Here is a 16,388-nt window from a genome sequence, read left to right on the forward strand (position 1 = left end):
TTTGGCAACATTTACTTGAAATCATTTAAGTTTGATTATTCTGAGGAATCTGTAAAAAAAAAGCTTTTTACCCTCCACCAAGAAAATCCTACATGTTAAAAAAAAAGACTAAATAAAATAGATTATGAGGTTTACATCAATAGTATTACAGCAATAAAATAAGACACTCGCATAACATGTTTTTACAGAGGAACAGTCATCTAATGAACAGTTGTCTGAGCTTGACAAAATAAAAAATATAATTTTTTAAACAAATTAAAGCAGCTAGAGTTATATATAATTGTAGTTTAACAGTTGTATTTTTTTTTACTAATATTAATTCCTTATTCAGCTGTGATATTAAGTAACAAAAACTAAAATTTACAAAGAAACTAAAAATATTTTTGCCCTCCACCAAAAAATCTTGAGTACAATTAAAATAGAGTTACTTATTGTACATCAGTAGTATCGGCAGCCGTGATATTAAGAAACTTGTATATCATATTTTAATATAATTTGCTGATACTATGTGCCAATTTACACTGAACCAACAGACGGCAACAGAAATGTTAATTGGATTTGTCTGATCAGTGTGTTACTCCTGTCGGCATCTGTTAATGTTGGTCGGTTCTTGTTTTTGACGACTGAACATGCTGAATCAGATGTTTGTCGGGTCATGGAACGTCTGGGGAGTGAGGTACTGTAATCTGGTGATTGTCCACATCATGGTCTGCGTCTGTCGTTGCAATGTAAATTGGCATTATGACATTTAACATCCAAAAACATTGATTCTGTTATATAAAATCACCTGTATAATAATGGTACTTTCTATTTCCTGAACCCTTGAATGCATAAAGGGGATAAAGGATAAAGGCCACAGCAAAGGACAGCTGAAGGCCCAAACAAAGGAAGAGGTTCAAACTCTGCCCAAAAGATATGCTTAGAAAGGTGCAAATCTGGTGTGAAATTTTCTGACTCTGCCTGATCATTTTTACATGGTCTGTGAGAAATGTGGGGAGTGAAGGTTCAGTCGGGAATATACAGTAGATCTAAATTAGTTTGGAGTTGTAGAAAAAGGTACAAAAGCATTTGAAAAATAATAAATGTAATCTTTTGTAATGCAAATAGAAAAGTGGACTAATAAACATGTTTGCTATATTAAAATACTTGCGTATTATCAATTATTTTAATTATTTCATTAATAGGACACCTTTTTTATTCCAATATGGGCCATTTTCACCCCCTTTATGCATTTTTTGGTTCATGCATTCTAGGTTTAAAATGATGTTGTGGTCTTCAGTGTTTTTTGAGACACTTTTGATTTTGTTGAGTCCACAGCAGAGACATCTGAAGCACTTCGTGTACTGCAGCGTAACCTGGACAAGAATGAGACAAGAGTGACTTCATGAGACTTCATAGATTTTAAATTCTAATGTTGGCTTGACAAAGCTGGGCCAAAAAGTTTAAAGTAGTTTTAAAAGTTTGGAGTTTAAAAGGATGTTATGCAGACAAACAGTCAGACAGACAGCAGATCAGCAGATCTGTGTCCGATTAAATTTTAATTTTTGACAGTTGGAGTTTAAAAAGTGTTGGATAATTTGAACATTCTGTCATCAAATGGAAAAGTAACAGACTGCCTCTGAAATTCTTCTCTAAAAGTCACAGATTACCAAAATAAGAACAGGAACTCAGGACCACATGTCTGGATTTCTCATGGAATACGGTGGTAAACTGAATAAATGTCTGACCTCATTGTTGACAACACAATGAATCAGGAAAAATTAGAGTTTAAGATCAGGAAGAGGATCTCCAGCACATGAATGCCATTAGTGAAAAAACTCAAAATCAAGGAGCAACCAAAAACCATAAATAGCCTAGTAGAAATAGTATTACAGGAGGTAACTTTTTTTAATTTGTACATTACACTGTAGTTTTATCAGATAGCATAAATGTAACATAAGCCCCGAGCTGTTTTATTTCCTTCGAAACAAATAAACAACAACAACAAAAACTCACTCTTCCCTGTTGTAGCCTTTAGGAACCAGCACAACGGAACCATGTATCCAATCACGCACAGGACTCCATTTATAAAGGACAAAAGCCAACAGGGCCAAACTGAAGAACACCAGTCCCACGATCACACACACCAAAGTCAACAGGTCCAGCAGTGAGTCGCTCTGAGAAAACATGTCAGAGTTGATCATCTACTGTAGACTGAATTTGAATTATGCTAGTGCATTCAGTGCTTCAGATTTTTTGAGGAGGTTTGACATTCTCTTTCATACCTTTGGTGGGCGACTGATTTGCACAAGAGCGAATGTGGACAGATGATCACAGGAACACACAGTGTAGCTGCTGTTGGTCTCTAAAACAGAACAACCATCTACAATCCACTCGCTGATATTCCAGTACACACAGGACAGAGAACCGTTGGGATCAAACTCCTGAAAAAGATGAAGAAAATATCAGAACACTGAATATTAGATGTTTCCAGATGTTCATCAGTTCTCAGGTTTGACAAAAACACATTTCAGTCTCTCACTCTGATGTGTTTTAGGGTGAAGTTGACTGGTTTGGTGAGTTTAGTGTTGGTGGTTTTGGGAAGAGTAGCTGAGATCACAGTGGACATCATGGTTTTAATCGTGTTGTTTGATGTGTGTAAGAAGTCTGGCTTCAGTAGATTCTCCATCGTGACGTAGCTCATGAAAGCCACAGCAGCTGATTCTGTGTGACAGAAACAGAAAAAGAAACTTACAGTAAATACTATATGTTACAATAACAACAACAGCAACCAAAATAATAAGCAAATGTGGTTTAGTGGATGTTCTTGATCTTCTCACATTTTTTAAAAATCAAAACATTTAACATACTTTCATTGTTGTTCCTGGCGATCCCAATGAGATCAATGTCCACAGAAGAATTTGTCGTGTCAAGTCGAGGGATTTTATAGAAGGTGACCTGTGGTCCAACCATGAAGACTTGACCCTCTGATTAAACACAAACAAGCAGTTATGTGTTATTTTAATTGTATGTACTGTCTAGATGAGTGTATATATCCATATATACACACACACACACACACATCGTTTTTCATCTCTGATTTAGATTGAACTCTTCAGGTCTTCTTTAAATTAATCTGCTATCTGAATAAATGTATATGTAAAAAAAAATGGGTACTTAGATGTTTTGATTTTAAGGACATTTGGGTTTGGAAACAAAGCAAGTTATGAACTGGAACACTTGAGTATACAGTGTACTGCAAGATCTGACCTTTGACCTGCAGATGACCAAATAGTTAACAGTGTGCTGGATCTCATGCTGCAGTGTTATAGAGCTATAATTCAATAACACATCACCCGTAGATGAGAGTCTGAACAAGATCAGTGAATCAGTTGATTATATCATCATCAATACATAGACAGCATCACCTGATCATGTTTGCTTTTTTTGTTTTTGCCCAAAAATATGCTGCATAAATACACAGTTACAGCAGTCAGAGAAAATTAATGTTAACTAAAGTCCAACTAAAGGTGACACTAATCACTATTATGATAACTTTAAATGAATGTTATTTTCAATAAAACAGCAACATCTAAACCTCTGAAAGAAATTTTGTAGATGCCTGACAGAAATAAAGTCAATCTGGTTAGTAATGCATGAAGCTGGTGATACTGTTTGTGGAGATGATTAATCATCTTCTGCTGAGATCTTGAGAGATTTAATGTCTTCTTTTATTTCAGCTGATTTCATCTAAGGCTGTGTCTGGAAGTCAGTTGTAGTTGTAAGGGGGTAGTTGTGGATCAGTGACCGGATACTGTGTTTACGTGAAGACGAATGGCCAAACCGCATTGAAAAAGCTGCGGTTTTAAAAATACCTGATTCTTGTGTTTTTTTCTTTCTTTCAGTGATTCTGCTTGTTAACAGCAGGTTTTCATCATTAATGCTCAATCATCACTTAACCCTCTGGTGCTCTTGGATGAAAAATTTGGATGAAAAATTTTCTGTTTTGAATTTTGAAACATCACAGCTTCATCGGAATAGTACAAAACTTGGTGACTTTTATGGCATTTGGAATGTGAAGACACACACAAAACAAATGAGGGCATGATTCAAGCAGGCTAAGTGGTTGTAAAAAAAAATAGTCACACTTGTGGTCTTCGGTCAAAAATGACAGAGAATAGGAAATTAATGGGAAATCGAGATTTTTTTTTTTCAGAGAATTTTTGTGTTTACAATCTACAAATCTGCCACAATGCAGACAAAAAGTACACCGCAATGACGGGGTGAAACTCTAAAACATCAAGAGTGTAAAACCAACATATCCACTCACACACACACACACACACACACATGCGTACACACACACGTATACACACACACCTATGAACTGGTGTGAATGTAACACAGAACATGTGTAAAATAAAAGCAATAATTCAACAACAATGCAGTTAAAAAAAGTGGACAGCAAGGAAGGGGTACACTTTAAAACATCAAGAGTGCAAAACAAGACACATCCACTAACACACACACACACACAATTATACACACTCAAATTAATTGGTATGGCTATACCTATATAGCCAAAACGAGTAAGAAAACTGAAATAAGATCAGACCCAGAATAATTAAGCTCTGATAAAACATTCCTGTTCATTTTTGTTATATGTTTAAAGAATTTTAATGTTTTGTGTAACAAAATGCTTTCTCTGTGTTCAGGTTTGACTGTAGTAATAATAATTCAAAAACTGACGCTTCAAATCAACATTAAAAAAAAAAAAATCTAAACCTTTACAAAAAGTTGTCTTTGAGTGTCTAAATATATATTTAAACCCACAACTTAATAAAAATAAGTATTTATGTCTAAAAACCAATTAGAGAATGTATGGGCATTTTATATAGAGCCATATAGGAATATATGGGCTAAACCATTGAATTGCAGATGTTTTTCTTATTTTACTCCCACCAGATTGCACTAATCATGCTTCAAAAATTGGATTTTAAAGGCATTGTCTCTATTTTAACATGAAATACTGCATTAATTGAAAAGTAATATAAAAATATATTTAAAATTTGTTATTATTTTCAATGGGAAGAAATTGATCATAATTATTGCATAAATATTAATTAGTACCATGAAATTATCTCAAAATACAAAAGAAAAAAATATTATAGAACAAAACATGTTACATTGATTTTACTGGGGGGAAAAAGGTAACATTTTATGTGTCCAGTCTCTTTTGACCGTGAAGATCACAAGGGTGACTCCCAAATGAGGGGCACCAGAGGGTTAATTAATCACTTAATTACCCTATTAACTTCAATACTGCTTCAGTGTTACTTTCAACACTCTGCTGGTTTGTTCCCATATGAAGACAGATCAGTGTTCATTTAACACCAGGGTGGCCTGCAGCACGAAGCGAGATGAACAAACTCAGAGTTGCAGAGTAAGTTTTGAGTTGACAAAACCCAATAGAGCCAACCAGGTTTAGATCAGGTTCAGCGGGCTCACAAAGCTTGATATAAACGTTCTCTGTCAACTCAGAGTTGAACCAGAGTTTGTGATTAACATGTGTGTGCACCTGAACGTGTGATACGTGCAGCAAACAGCCAATCACACGGAACGTGTGGAGAGCATCAGCAAAGCATCATTTGGATTCACTGCTCGCGAGAGTCAGCGCAATTCACTTTTCTGCTGAAGATTAAGATGTTCTTATTAAAAATGTAATACATTTGATTGCATTTACAAGGCAGGAATAAACACTTTGGCTGCAGCAAAAGTTTGGCAGCAGAAAGAAAGAAAAAATATATATAACTATGCAAAGGAATCAACTGAATGTAATTATTTATATATAGTTTCACACAGCTCAAAAGGAAAACATAAGTTTAGTCATTTTAAAAGTTGGATATATTAAAGTATATATATATATATATATAATACAAAGCTTAAAATTAATTGGCACTTCATATAATAACAATACGAATATATTATATGAATTATAAACATATAAACATAATATAATATAAATATAATAAATAAGTAGCTGCAAAATTTTGTCTCTAAAAATCTTTGACTGTAAACTGCTTTAATTTGGAGCGAGAGATACGGGGGAGTGGCTTCATTGCATCAGGTATATGTCCCTTTGCTCACAGCTGATTGGTCCAGTTTGGGTTTATGATATCTAAACCAGAATAAAGCCTGCTCCAGAGCAGGGTAGCTGTGTGGCGTAAGTTACCATGGCAACGAAACCCACTAAAAACCAACCCACCTTCTTGAGCCTGAAAACTCAAGAGTTTGCTCAAACTAAACGTGAACTTGCCTCGGTAAAAACTGAAACCGACTTCGTGCTACAGGCCACAGGGATTGTGCTGTGTGTCTTGTGACTGTTTATTGTTTTGTGCTCAAGGCAGAACATATTCAAAAACACACTGTGGTCTCAACACACCATGAACTTCTCACTGTAAGTGAACCCGTGATTAATTTTGTATTTTCTTTTTTCATGGTTTATCAGGACACAACCTGTCCATGTCGGCATCTAATTCGATAAGCTTCTACCAAATGAAAGATGAATTTGCATAAACATTCTGACATTTGACATCAGTAACAAAAAATACAGGCAGTGTTTTCTGCTCTCTTATAAAAGTTTATAACGCGATAGTTTTAAGATTATAACTAAATCAAGTCACTGTTATCATATGCAATCTGAGTTTCATTATCAATAATAATTGTGTTTCCACTTACCTACAGCAGCAAGAGTAAAACTGACACTGTCACTTGTGTCTGTCGGCTTCACTAATGTAGAGATGAGTTTCTCACTAGTTTTTAACGCACGGTTTCCATAGGAGGCTAGTTCAGCTGGGCTTGCAGATGATGATGACTCTAGAATCTTCTCTGAAGCGTTGAAGACCGTATTCAAAATGTTTGTCACAGTCTAATTTATTGATCAGAAAAATGCAGTTCAATACAGTTACTGTACATGTAAATGTCAAGAAAGCCAGACAGCACTGCTATGTCTGTCATATATCATCTAAGTTAGATTTTATTATTTTATCATTTTTCTCCTGAGGACTTACATTTAAAGGAAGCACTTGAGCTGTGATGTTCTCGAGCTGCTCAAGAAGATTTTGAAAACATCCTCCAGGGGTCTGACTCTGAAATCACAACTGAGTTTTATACAGTAAATAAAACAAACTCTGTGATTTTAATCATGTTTTGCGATATTAATAGCAAAACAAAGGTACGTTTGTGCATGTAACCATAAACAATAAATATAAAAGCAACTCTCAAACTCTAAAAGTCCAACTCTAAAATTTCAGAAACTCAACTTACGGTGCATTCTTCTGGCAGTGTTATATTTATACCTGCAATGACAGAAAACAGCATAAACACAATAATAAAACAAAACAGCAAATTATATCGATGTAATTTGCGCAATAAAAGCATAGATCAGAAAAAAATTATGAATGTGACCATGAGTACAGAACCAGTAAGAATGTTTTTTTTTGTTTGTTTGTTTTTTGTATCTCTGACTTTTTTCTAAAAATGTTTTGTCCTTTCCCGATTTTTTTTTTCTCTCTCTCCTAAAAAAAAAACTTTGACTATTGTTATTACGGGTAGACCGTCAGCGGCGCAATCAGTCAGAGGGAACAGGCAGAGCAGGGTTGAGACAAGCAATCAAAACCAACAGAGAACGGGAACACTGGACACAGCAAGACTAGAGTCAAGCTCGAGTGACAAGCGCAAATCGAAAAACAGGCGAGAAACCAATAAGCGGCTGGTTGAAGGGAAAAACAAAGACATGAGGGACGGCGATCAAACCCGCATCCTGAACATTTTTAATTGCAATGTGTTAATTTGAAAACAACAACCATGAAACAAATTGAGCTAAACATGCAAACGGATAACATGCAAAAAAAAAAAAAAAGCTTTACTGTTGTCATTGCCAGAGAACACAGTTTCAAGAGTTTTTTTTTTTTTTTGGTAACACTTTATAATAACTTTCATTAATAAATAATGAACAAACATTATGTAATGCTTAACGGATTGTTGTTAAATGTGTTTGTCTGATAATATGTGTTAATAAATCATGTGTTTTTAAATAAGATGCAGAATCAATTTTGATAAATAAAGGATGGCCTACTTTAAGCCGGACTCACACTACAGGATTTTTTGCCTGATTTCCCCCCGATTTCCCCCTTCCGATAATCGGAGCAAAAATCTTGTTGAGCACCACGATCAGTCCAGATGTTCGGCTTGGATTATCTGCTAATGTGAAGCGTTCACCGATCAAATCTTGCACCTCCTGATCTGCTCGCACACAAATCGGGGCCGCCCCGATCATATCAAACATGTTTTCATAAATCATATAGCCGTCACAACGGGATGATGACGGCTATATGATTACGTCAGTACTTTCACAATAATCAAAGGAAACCATTCCGCACAACCATAAGGAGAAAGAGAAGTGCTGGGGTGAAATCGCCTCAGTTTTGAAAGTACCGGGTGAGTGCAGAAAGCTGCTAGCATACTAGCTAACATATGTAAACTGAAATATCAATGACATTCTGCTGCGTGAGATCACATGAGGCGCTCCATAATCTTGGAGCATGGCATGATAATCTTAATAATATCTTGTAGTGTGCGATACGCCCCAATTTTCAAATATTGTAGTGTGTGCATGTTTAAGATTTGAGGGAAGATAATCTGCAAAGATTCTCATTATGTGTGTGCTGCAACCAGATTTCATAATCGGTCAGGAGTTTTAAAATCCTATAGTGTGAGCCCGGCTTTACCAGACCAACTGGCCCACTTTACCTAAAAATAAATTTGTCTGGAGTGCATGATCTCAAAATGTTTATTGGTATATACCTTGATACCTTGTAAATAGCACTTTATATGAACTGTATTCCAATTGAAATAGTATAGCTGGGCCTTAAAGTAATAAAGAAAATAATAATAATAAAGGTATGTAAATTACATATTTTCCAAAAAATGGCCCATGTTACCTGAATTCACCATATTGTTGTCACGTGTATGTTCCCGTTGAGTTCCTGTTTTCCTTATTTGGTCCTTCCAGTTCCTTTTCACATTATTAGTATCACCTGTTCCTTGTTATTAGTTATCCCCATCACCTGTCTGCCCCTCGTTATCTGCCCTATTTAGTTCTAACCCGTTCAGTTCTCCCTTGTCTGGAATTGTATATCAATGTCAGCTCTTTGTGCTATGTGTGATTCCCCGTGATTTAATTGAACTTCTTCGTTTTGTATTCCTCGTCTCCTCGTTCCGTGCTCTTCACGCTACCACCAGAATTCCAGACCAAAAGTGACAGTAAGCGGCACACCTTCTACCCGTGTTTGTTTTTCGTTTTTTGAAGAGTGCTTTTGTTGTGTTTTCCCATTCGTTTCTTCCCGTCCAAATGGAGAAATGAGCGATGTTAATCGCCGTGGCTGAGGCGAACCCCGACCCTGTCAGTTATGCGAGGGCATTCATTATTTATTGTAAAAACAATATTTACAATTTTTAAATGTTTATTTTTTTTAATATAATATTTTTAATAAAATAATTATTAATTTTAAGCAATTCATAATTTGACAAACATCATCTAAATAAAATAAATGCAACTTCTGTGAAAAACAAAACAAAAAAACTCTTCAAATCTGCGTATTCAGTGAATGGACTTATAAACACCACCCATTTTCTCCATATTTGAATGTTTCCGCCTAGCGTCTGCTGCTCTGTGATTGGTGGTCCAGCTATGAAATTACAGAGCAATTGAGCAATAGTAAATCAATGGGGGAGTAATTTCGAATGACAGAAAAATTGACCAATCATAGCTTTCCTCTAAATTGGCGGGCCTTGTTATCACTAACTTTATGACAAGTTCCGCCCGCTGTGGGACAATTCTGTGTTTTTCTGTCAATATGGGGTGCTGTGTGTACATTAATGAGGAAAAAAAATTAACGTAAATGATTTTAGCAAATGGCTGCAATATAACAAAGAGTGAAAAATTTAAGGGGGTCTGAATACTTTCCGTACCCACTGTATATATATATACGCTGATAAACTAACTAACTATTATTCACGTCACGATGGATATAACGTAAGTGAGCACATTTACTAGGTCACTGAGCCAATAATAATATTATTTATTATAAACCCTCCTTGTTTGTCATGATGTGTCTGTCGCTAATTTGTTTTGTGTTAGCGCTGTCATGAAGTGTTGGCTTAAACACATTACATTTGTTGGTTTTGTGTGATGGGAGGGAGTGTCTGTACGTTTTGCCCGCTGAAGTGCAGATATTGTGTGATGATGCATTTGTAATGAGGATTTACATTTGACTTAAATGTAGCTGTTCTATTTTGGTAATATCAGTCACTCTCGCTGTACTGTTTTGTTGCGGTCGCACATCAGACGAGAAGCACAGTGGTACCCCGGTGCAACACACACCGAACACGTCGCGTTCCGTTCAAGACGGCAGTCCAAAACAATTCATCTATTCTCCAAACACTCAAAACTTAACTTCAAGAATGAGCAAGTGGTGTCAATGAGTTTAAAGTTTGGGGATCGAAAAAACAGCAAACGGGATGAGAAATTGCGATCTGTAGCACAATGAATCACGGAATTTATTAGACAAACGTTTTGCTGAAAAATGCACAATACAACATCCAACCTAGGATGAAGTCATTATGTACATTAACAATAATTTGGGACAAATATAATGTAATTTAATGGAAAATGATGTGAGTGGCGCTGAGGCGCTCCGTGACGCGGCAGGATTATGAACAGCACCCAGAGTCGGGATCCGAGGACAGTCGCCGGTGGCGCCGCTGGTGTGCATACAGTCATGGAAAACAATGTGTGTTTAACAATTTTAAAGACGTGGTGCGGTGCGGCGCGGTGCAGGGCTGCACATGTCGCCCGGTGTGATAGCCTCTTGTTTCAGAGGTGGAACTGTCAAAGATTACTTTTACAAGAGGACACCGTAAGCTAGGCTGGTAGTTTTTTCCCCTGACGAGGATACAGGGAGAGGGCCTAGACTCAAGAGTCACGGTTCACTACTGAGTGCATGTAAGGTAAAAAAAAAAGAACTCTAGTTGTTACACATGACAAAAAAAATGCATATGAAACATATTGAGGGGTGAGAACCAGAGGGACGTAAGCGACATTTTGGGTGAAATGGACAGAATGCTACAGAGCACTGACCACCAGAACATTTTTTTTCCCACAGGCTACAGTATATTCAGCCTGAACAATTAAAACATTCATAACAATATGTTGTTCTTCATAACCGACACATTTGTACATAGAATCTGAAAATTGTACATTTGTAAACTGCACACTTTTAAATAACATATCTGTACATTCATTTAAACAATATTTCTAAACTATCTTTCTACTTCTGTATATGCGTTATTTAATTGTCTGTTTTTCTTATATTAGTGTTATATTTCTAACTCTACGGTGTAATTCCTATGTACGTCTGCACTATCATGGATGTCTGCTCTATGTTTGCACTTTCTTCTGCACGGGAAGCTCCTGTGGTCAAGTCAAATTCCTTGTGTGTGTAAACATACTTGGTAATTAAGCTCTTTCTGACTTCTGACTTCTTGATGATAATTAGTTCATTCGTTACATCAGTATCATTCAGTTAATGGTATTTGCTAACATATTTTTTTTCAAATTACAAACCCTAAAAAAGTAATATATTTTAAAATGCCTTTATTTCATACTAGTTCAAATCTATTAACATTTTATTTACTTTATTGTCTATTTACTGACATATCACTTAATACTTACTGATATACAAATTATAATTAAACTTTTTTTTGGAGTACTACTTGTGCACAATGCACATTTCTCAATATTTAGCCAAAAAAGTAATATATTTTAAAATGCCTTTATTTCATACTAGTTCAAATCTATTAACATTTTATTTACTTTATTTATTGTCTATTTACTGACATATCACTTAATACTTACTGATATACAAATTATAATTAAACTTTTTTTTGGAGTACTACTTGTGCACAATGCACATTTCTCAATATTTAGCCTAAAATGTGTTTTAATGTCACTACTGATGATGATTGTATGATTTTTGAATAATATCGGTCTTTAAATGTAAGATATTTCAAGTGTGCCTGAAGTATACTCGCAGTAGTTCTACTTTAGCACCATCAAATACTTCAGTATATCTTTAGTTGGACTTCAGCACTACTTAAAGTGCATTAAGTACAAAATTAGTTGTTCCAATTTAGCGGACTAAGTATACCAGTTTAGTATACTAGAAGTACAATTGCAGGGTATTTTTATTAAGTACATATATATGTAAATGTATTTGTAGTATACTTAGCATGAAATAAATGTAGTTCAAATATGGTTTAGTATATTTATATTTCACTAGGGTGGTAAATCATCAAATAAAACAAACACATAAATAAATAAATAAGGTAACACTTTATTTTAAGGTGTCCTTATTACACATTTTACATGTACTGTACTTATTATAATAACGATAAATTATGCGTAATTACATGCAAGTAACCCTAAATCAAACCCTAATCCTAACCAAATAGTAAGAACATGTAGTTAATTACTATTACTGAGTAATGTGTGGCCAATTCCAAACAATATCTATCTAACAATATGAATATCAATGTCTATATATTTTTTGGAATAATGGACAGATTCTATTCTTATTTAATTCTTATTAGTCCGTACCAATAAACCAGTAAAATCCCACAGTTCTCAGCACCACTTTCAGTACTATAGCAAAAACTGTTGCAAGTATTTTTTTTATTTAACTATTGAAAGTAAAAATATTAAATAAATAAAATCTGTTACTGCTATTGATAATAATAAGTAAATGATGTTAAAACATTAGCATGTAGACGTTAAATATTGTACGATTTTGTAATTACGTTGCATTAAAAAGATCAAATGAATGTAATAAAATGACAAAGAAACACAGGTAACAGAACAAGTGTCAGGTCTGTGGTTATCACGAAATCAAACTCCCATTACAATAAAACAAATCTTTCTGTACTGCGCAATGAATCTCGTTTACATCATGTTTATACTTGTTTTGTTACGAAACGATTTGCAACTTACGTCTGACTTGAAAGGCTCTGATTAGCCGTTGTGCTCACATGCTCCACAAACATGTCTGTGATTGGCTACAAGAGCTATGTTGCAAAAACACATTGTAAATGGAAACCTTTGACTCTCTTCACAGAGCGTTCTCACGGATATGTGAATGTTTGAAAGCAGCTGCTGATTAGTCGCTTATTGTGTACTTTTGACGACACAATTTGTAATATTTACCACATTTCATGTAGAATTGTGTGAATACAAACAATGTTCTGGAGAAGTTTCGGAGTGAGCTGAGGTTCCTGGGAAACAAGGTGCAGAAAACGATGAAACGTCTGATAAAATAAGAAATCACAGCATGAGCATGTCAGCAGCGTAACGCTTGAGCTTTCACAGATGTGGACTCGTTTACACATCTCATCTGAGTTAAATAAACCTCTGTTGACATATATATATATATATATATATATATTCATTACAGTAATTACCTTCGGTTGGATACAACTGTGTGGCATGTGTGTAAATAACAGTTTAATTATTATAAATGTATTATTAGTAATTTGTCATTTAATTATATGTTAGCTGTCTATACATTATTTGCATTCTGTGAAATGTTTATTTTATATGCAATGGCCGGTCTGTTGTAAAGGTTCCACAATCCATCATTATAATAGCTCTTGCTGTTTAGTTACTGTAAATCATTCAGATGCAATGCTCTTGCTGTGGGAGACTCATACAGTGACCTAACCAGATGCAATGCATGTAAAAGGACTCTTCCATGATAAGAAGTTTTTCTTAACAATTTAAGCATTGAGCGGCACAGTTTTAGAGAAGTGTCAAGTTCTCAGGAGTACAGAAGCCAGCCAATATTATTTGAGACAACTATGGTTTTTCAAATGAAAATAAACAAGTGTAAATGTTAAGGCTGTAAACGTATAATTTAAAAACAAAATGTTTTATTATTTGCATGATATGCCAGTTAATCACAGATGAAGTTTCTCCTCTGGCTTTTATTTGTGGACTTCAGTTCAGTTATTCCCAGTGTAGATTCTGTAAAATTACTTAAAGAAATAATTCAGCCAAAAATTAAAATGGTCATTTGTTTACTCATTCAAAAGCTGTATACTGGTGTTTTGTTGGTGAAATCAAAAAGAAGGAATTTCGAAAAAATAAATGAATAAATCACAGGGCTGTAAAATGATTAAATTCATCAAATTAATTACATGCATTGCATTGCATGCATGCATGCATTCAGATTCAGATACGGAAGCTCCGATGTCCTTGCTTGATACACAGGGAAAAAATGATTCACTGGTTCACTTTTGAGCTTCACATAATACCACATTTCATGTGCTCTGTGTATGGGCATTGATCAGTGTTTATATGTGATTAAACACTAAAATTAAATCATATAAAGCGACCATGACTGTGAAAAAATTGGGTGAATGGACTTTCAATGGAAAGATCTCCCAGATTTCATAAAAAAATATTTACATTTGTCTTTTTGAAGATGAATGACAGTCTTATGGTTTTGGAATGTTGTTAGTAAAGGATTACAAAATTCCCATTTTTGGGCAAACTAATTATTTAATAAAGTGTAGTGTGCAACAGTTTTATGTCTCTGAAATGGTTGCTATAGCATTCCCAAAAGTGTGGTAACATGTCTTACAATCTCTATTACGCTATTCATCACTCTTTAATTGGGTGCTTAATCACTGTCTTTAAAAGGGACACAAACCTGTGACATTCTAGACTTTGCCTCTTATTCTTTCTGACTGTCCTGAATGGAGACTAAAATCTTTGTGTCAGTGGAGATTTATAAGTTAGTTCTGTGCAGTTTCATCCTCTCAGTGCTTTTAATGAGTTTTGCAAAGGTCTTTGATTCATTTACTTGCTATGACAAGCATCACTGGTGAAACTGCTCATACATAGGTTTAGGGATTTGAACAAGCCCCTGCTCATATAATTCATCCCACACCGTTTGTGCTCAGATCATGGGGTTTATTGAGGAGAAGTGTGCTGGTACTTTTCTGAACATTTGAACGCATGATTTTTGGCTGGAGGACAAAGAAAACATATTGTAGATTTACACTGAAGGTCATATTTAGACCAGAAGATCATGTTTGTTTCTAGGTAATGTGGTGTTTGGCGAGCCGATCACGGCCAGTTTGGGAACCGATGGGACTCATTATTGGAGCAAGAACTGGGCAAAGGCGGCGTCTTTTGTGACCTCACCACCCCTCAGTCCTGACCCAACCACTCCTGACTACCTAAACACCCTGTTGGTTGAGATGAAATTTTGTTATTGACCAAATACTTATTTTCCACCATAATTTGCAAATAAATTCTTTAAAAATCCTGCAATGTGATTTTCTGGATTTTTTTTCTAATTTTGTCTCTCATAGTTGAGGTATACCTATGATGAAAATTACAGGCCTCTCTCATCTTTTTAAGTGGGAGAACTTGCACAATATTAACATTTTATTTACTTTATTGTCTATTTACTGACATATCACTTAATACTTACTGATATACAAATTATAATTAAACTTTTTTTTGGAGTACTACTTGTGCACAATGCACATTTCTCAATATTTAGCCTAAAATGTATTTTAATGTCACTATTTAAAAGAAAGAAGGAAAGAAAGAATCTAAAGGTGACTACTATCACTCAATCTCCTTGAAGTCAGAATCTGTGAACAATCATACCATCACACTCATGCATCGCCCTCGAAAATGAAAATGTCTGCAATGATCCACAAACATTCAATCAAAACACAAATCAACAGAGGAAATATCAGACTACATTACCAGCTGGGCTCGTCTCTGGTGTGACTGTTGTATGAGTGCTGCTGATGTTAGTAACAGCTGAAAAAAATAAAGGGCTGATGAATATCAATGAATCAGCAATCAAACAAATAAAACAAAGAGTTCATGTGAATATAATTACCTGCACAGTATGCTGAATTGCAGAAAGTTGGTCTAACCAGCTCATAGACATAATAATTGCCTGGACAGGCTTTGACTTTAATGGGGTAAGACCCGAAAAAGCAGCAGTAATTGCTCCAGTGACCGCAGATATCTCGAGTGACGACTCCATCTTCAACTGTTGGGTGTCCACCACGAATCCACAGTGGGATATCAGTGCCACAGGTACAGATTTCAACACACGTGTCTGGGATCTGAGTGCTCACACCGTTAATGAAGAGCCGATACCAGCCGCTCCAGGTGACAGACCTGTCAAACTTGTAGGAGTTTGATGGGCGACTGCTGTTGGCTCTCCATGGTTCATCCAGCACAGTGTAGTTGTAGCAGGGGTCAA

At 35.4% G+C, this 16,388-nt stretch overlaps 1 protein-coding gene across 1 annotated transcript; it reads right to left on the reverse strand.

Moving 5' to 3' along the window:
* Nucleotides 1-390: 390 nt before the first annotated feature.
* Nucleotides 391-16,345, reverse strand: LOC107572108 (adhesion G protein-coupled receptor L4-like; the record flags this gene model as incomplete). The annotated part of the gene is made up of 10 exons (XM_016258521.1): nt 391-1,355; nt 1,996-2,156; nt 2,265-2,423; nt 2,522-2,703; nt 2,850-2,966; nt 6,718-6,907; nt 7,050-7,127; nt 7,306-7,337; nt 15,878-15,934; nt 16,017-16,345. Coding segments are annotated over 10 exons (1,405 nt in total), but the record flags the coding sequence as incomplete, so codon positions are not given.
* Between the last annotated feature and the right edge of the window lie 43 nt (nt 16,346-16,388).

This window comes from Sinocyclocheilus grahami, unplaced genomic scaffold, assembly GCF_001515645.1.
Source record: "Sinocyclocheilus grahami isolate Dianchi unplaced genomic scaffold, SAMN03320097.WGS_v1.1 scaffold1699.1, whole genome shotgun sequence".
NCBI lineage: Eukaryota > Metazoa > Chordata > Actinopteri > Cypriniformes > Cyprinidae > Sinocyclocheilus > Sinocyclocheilus grahami.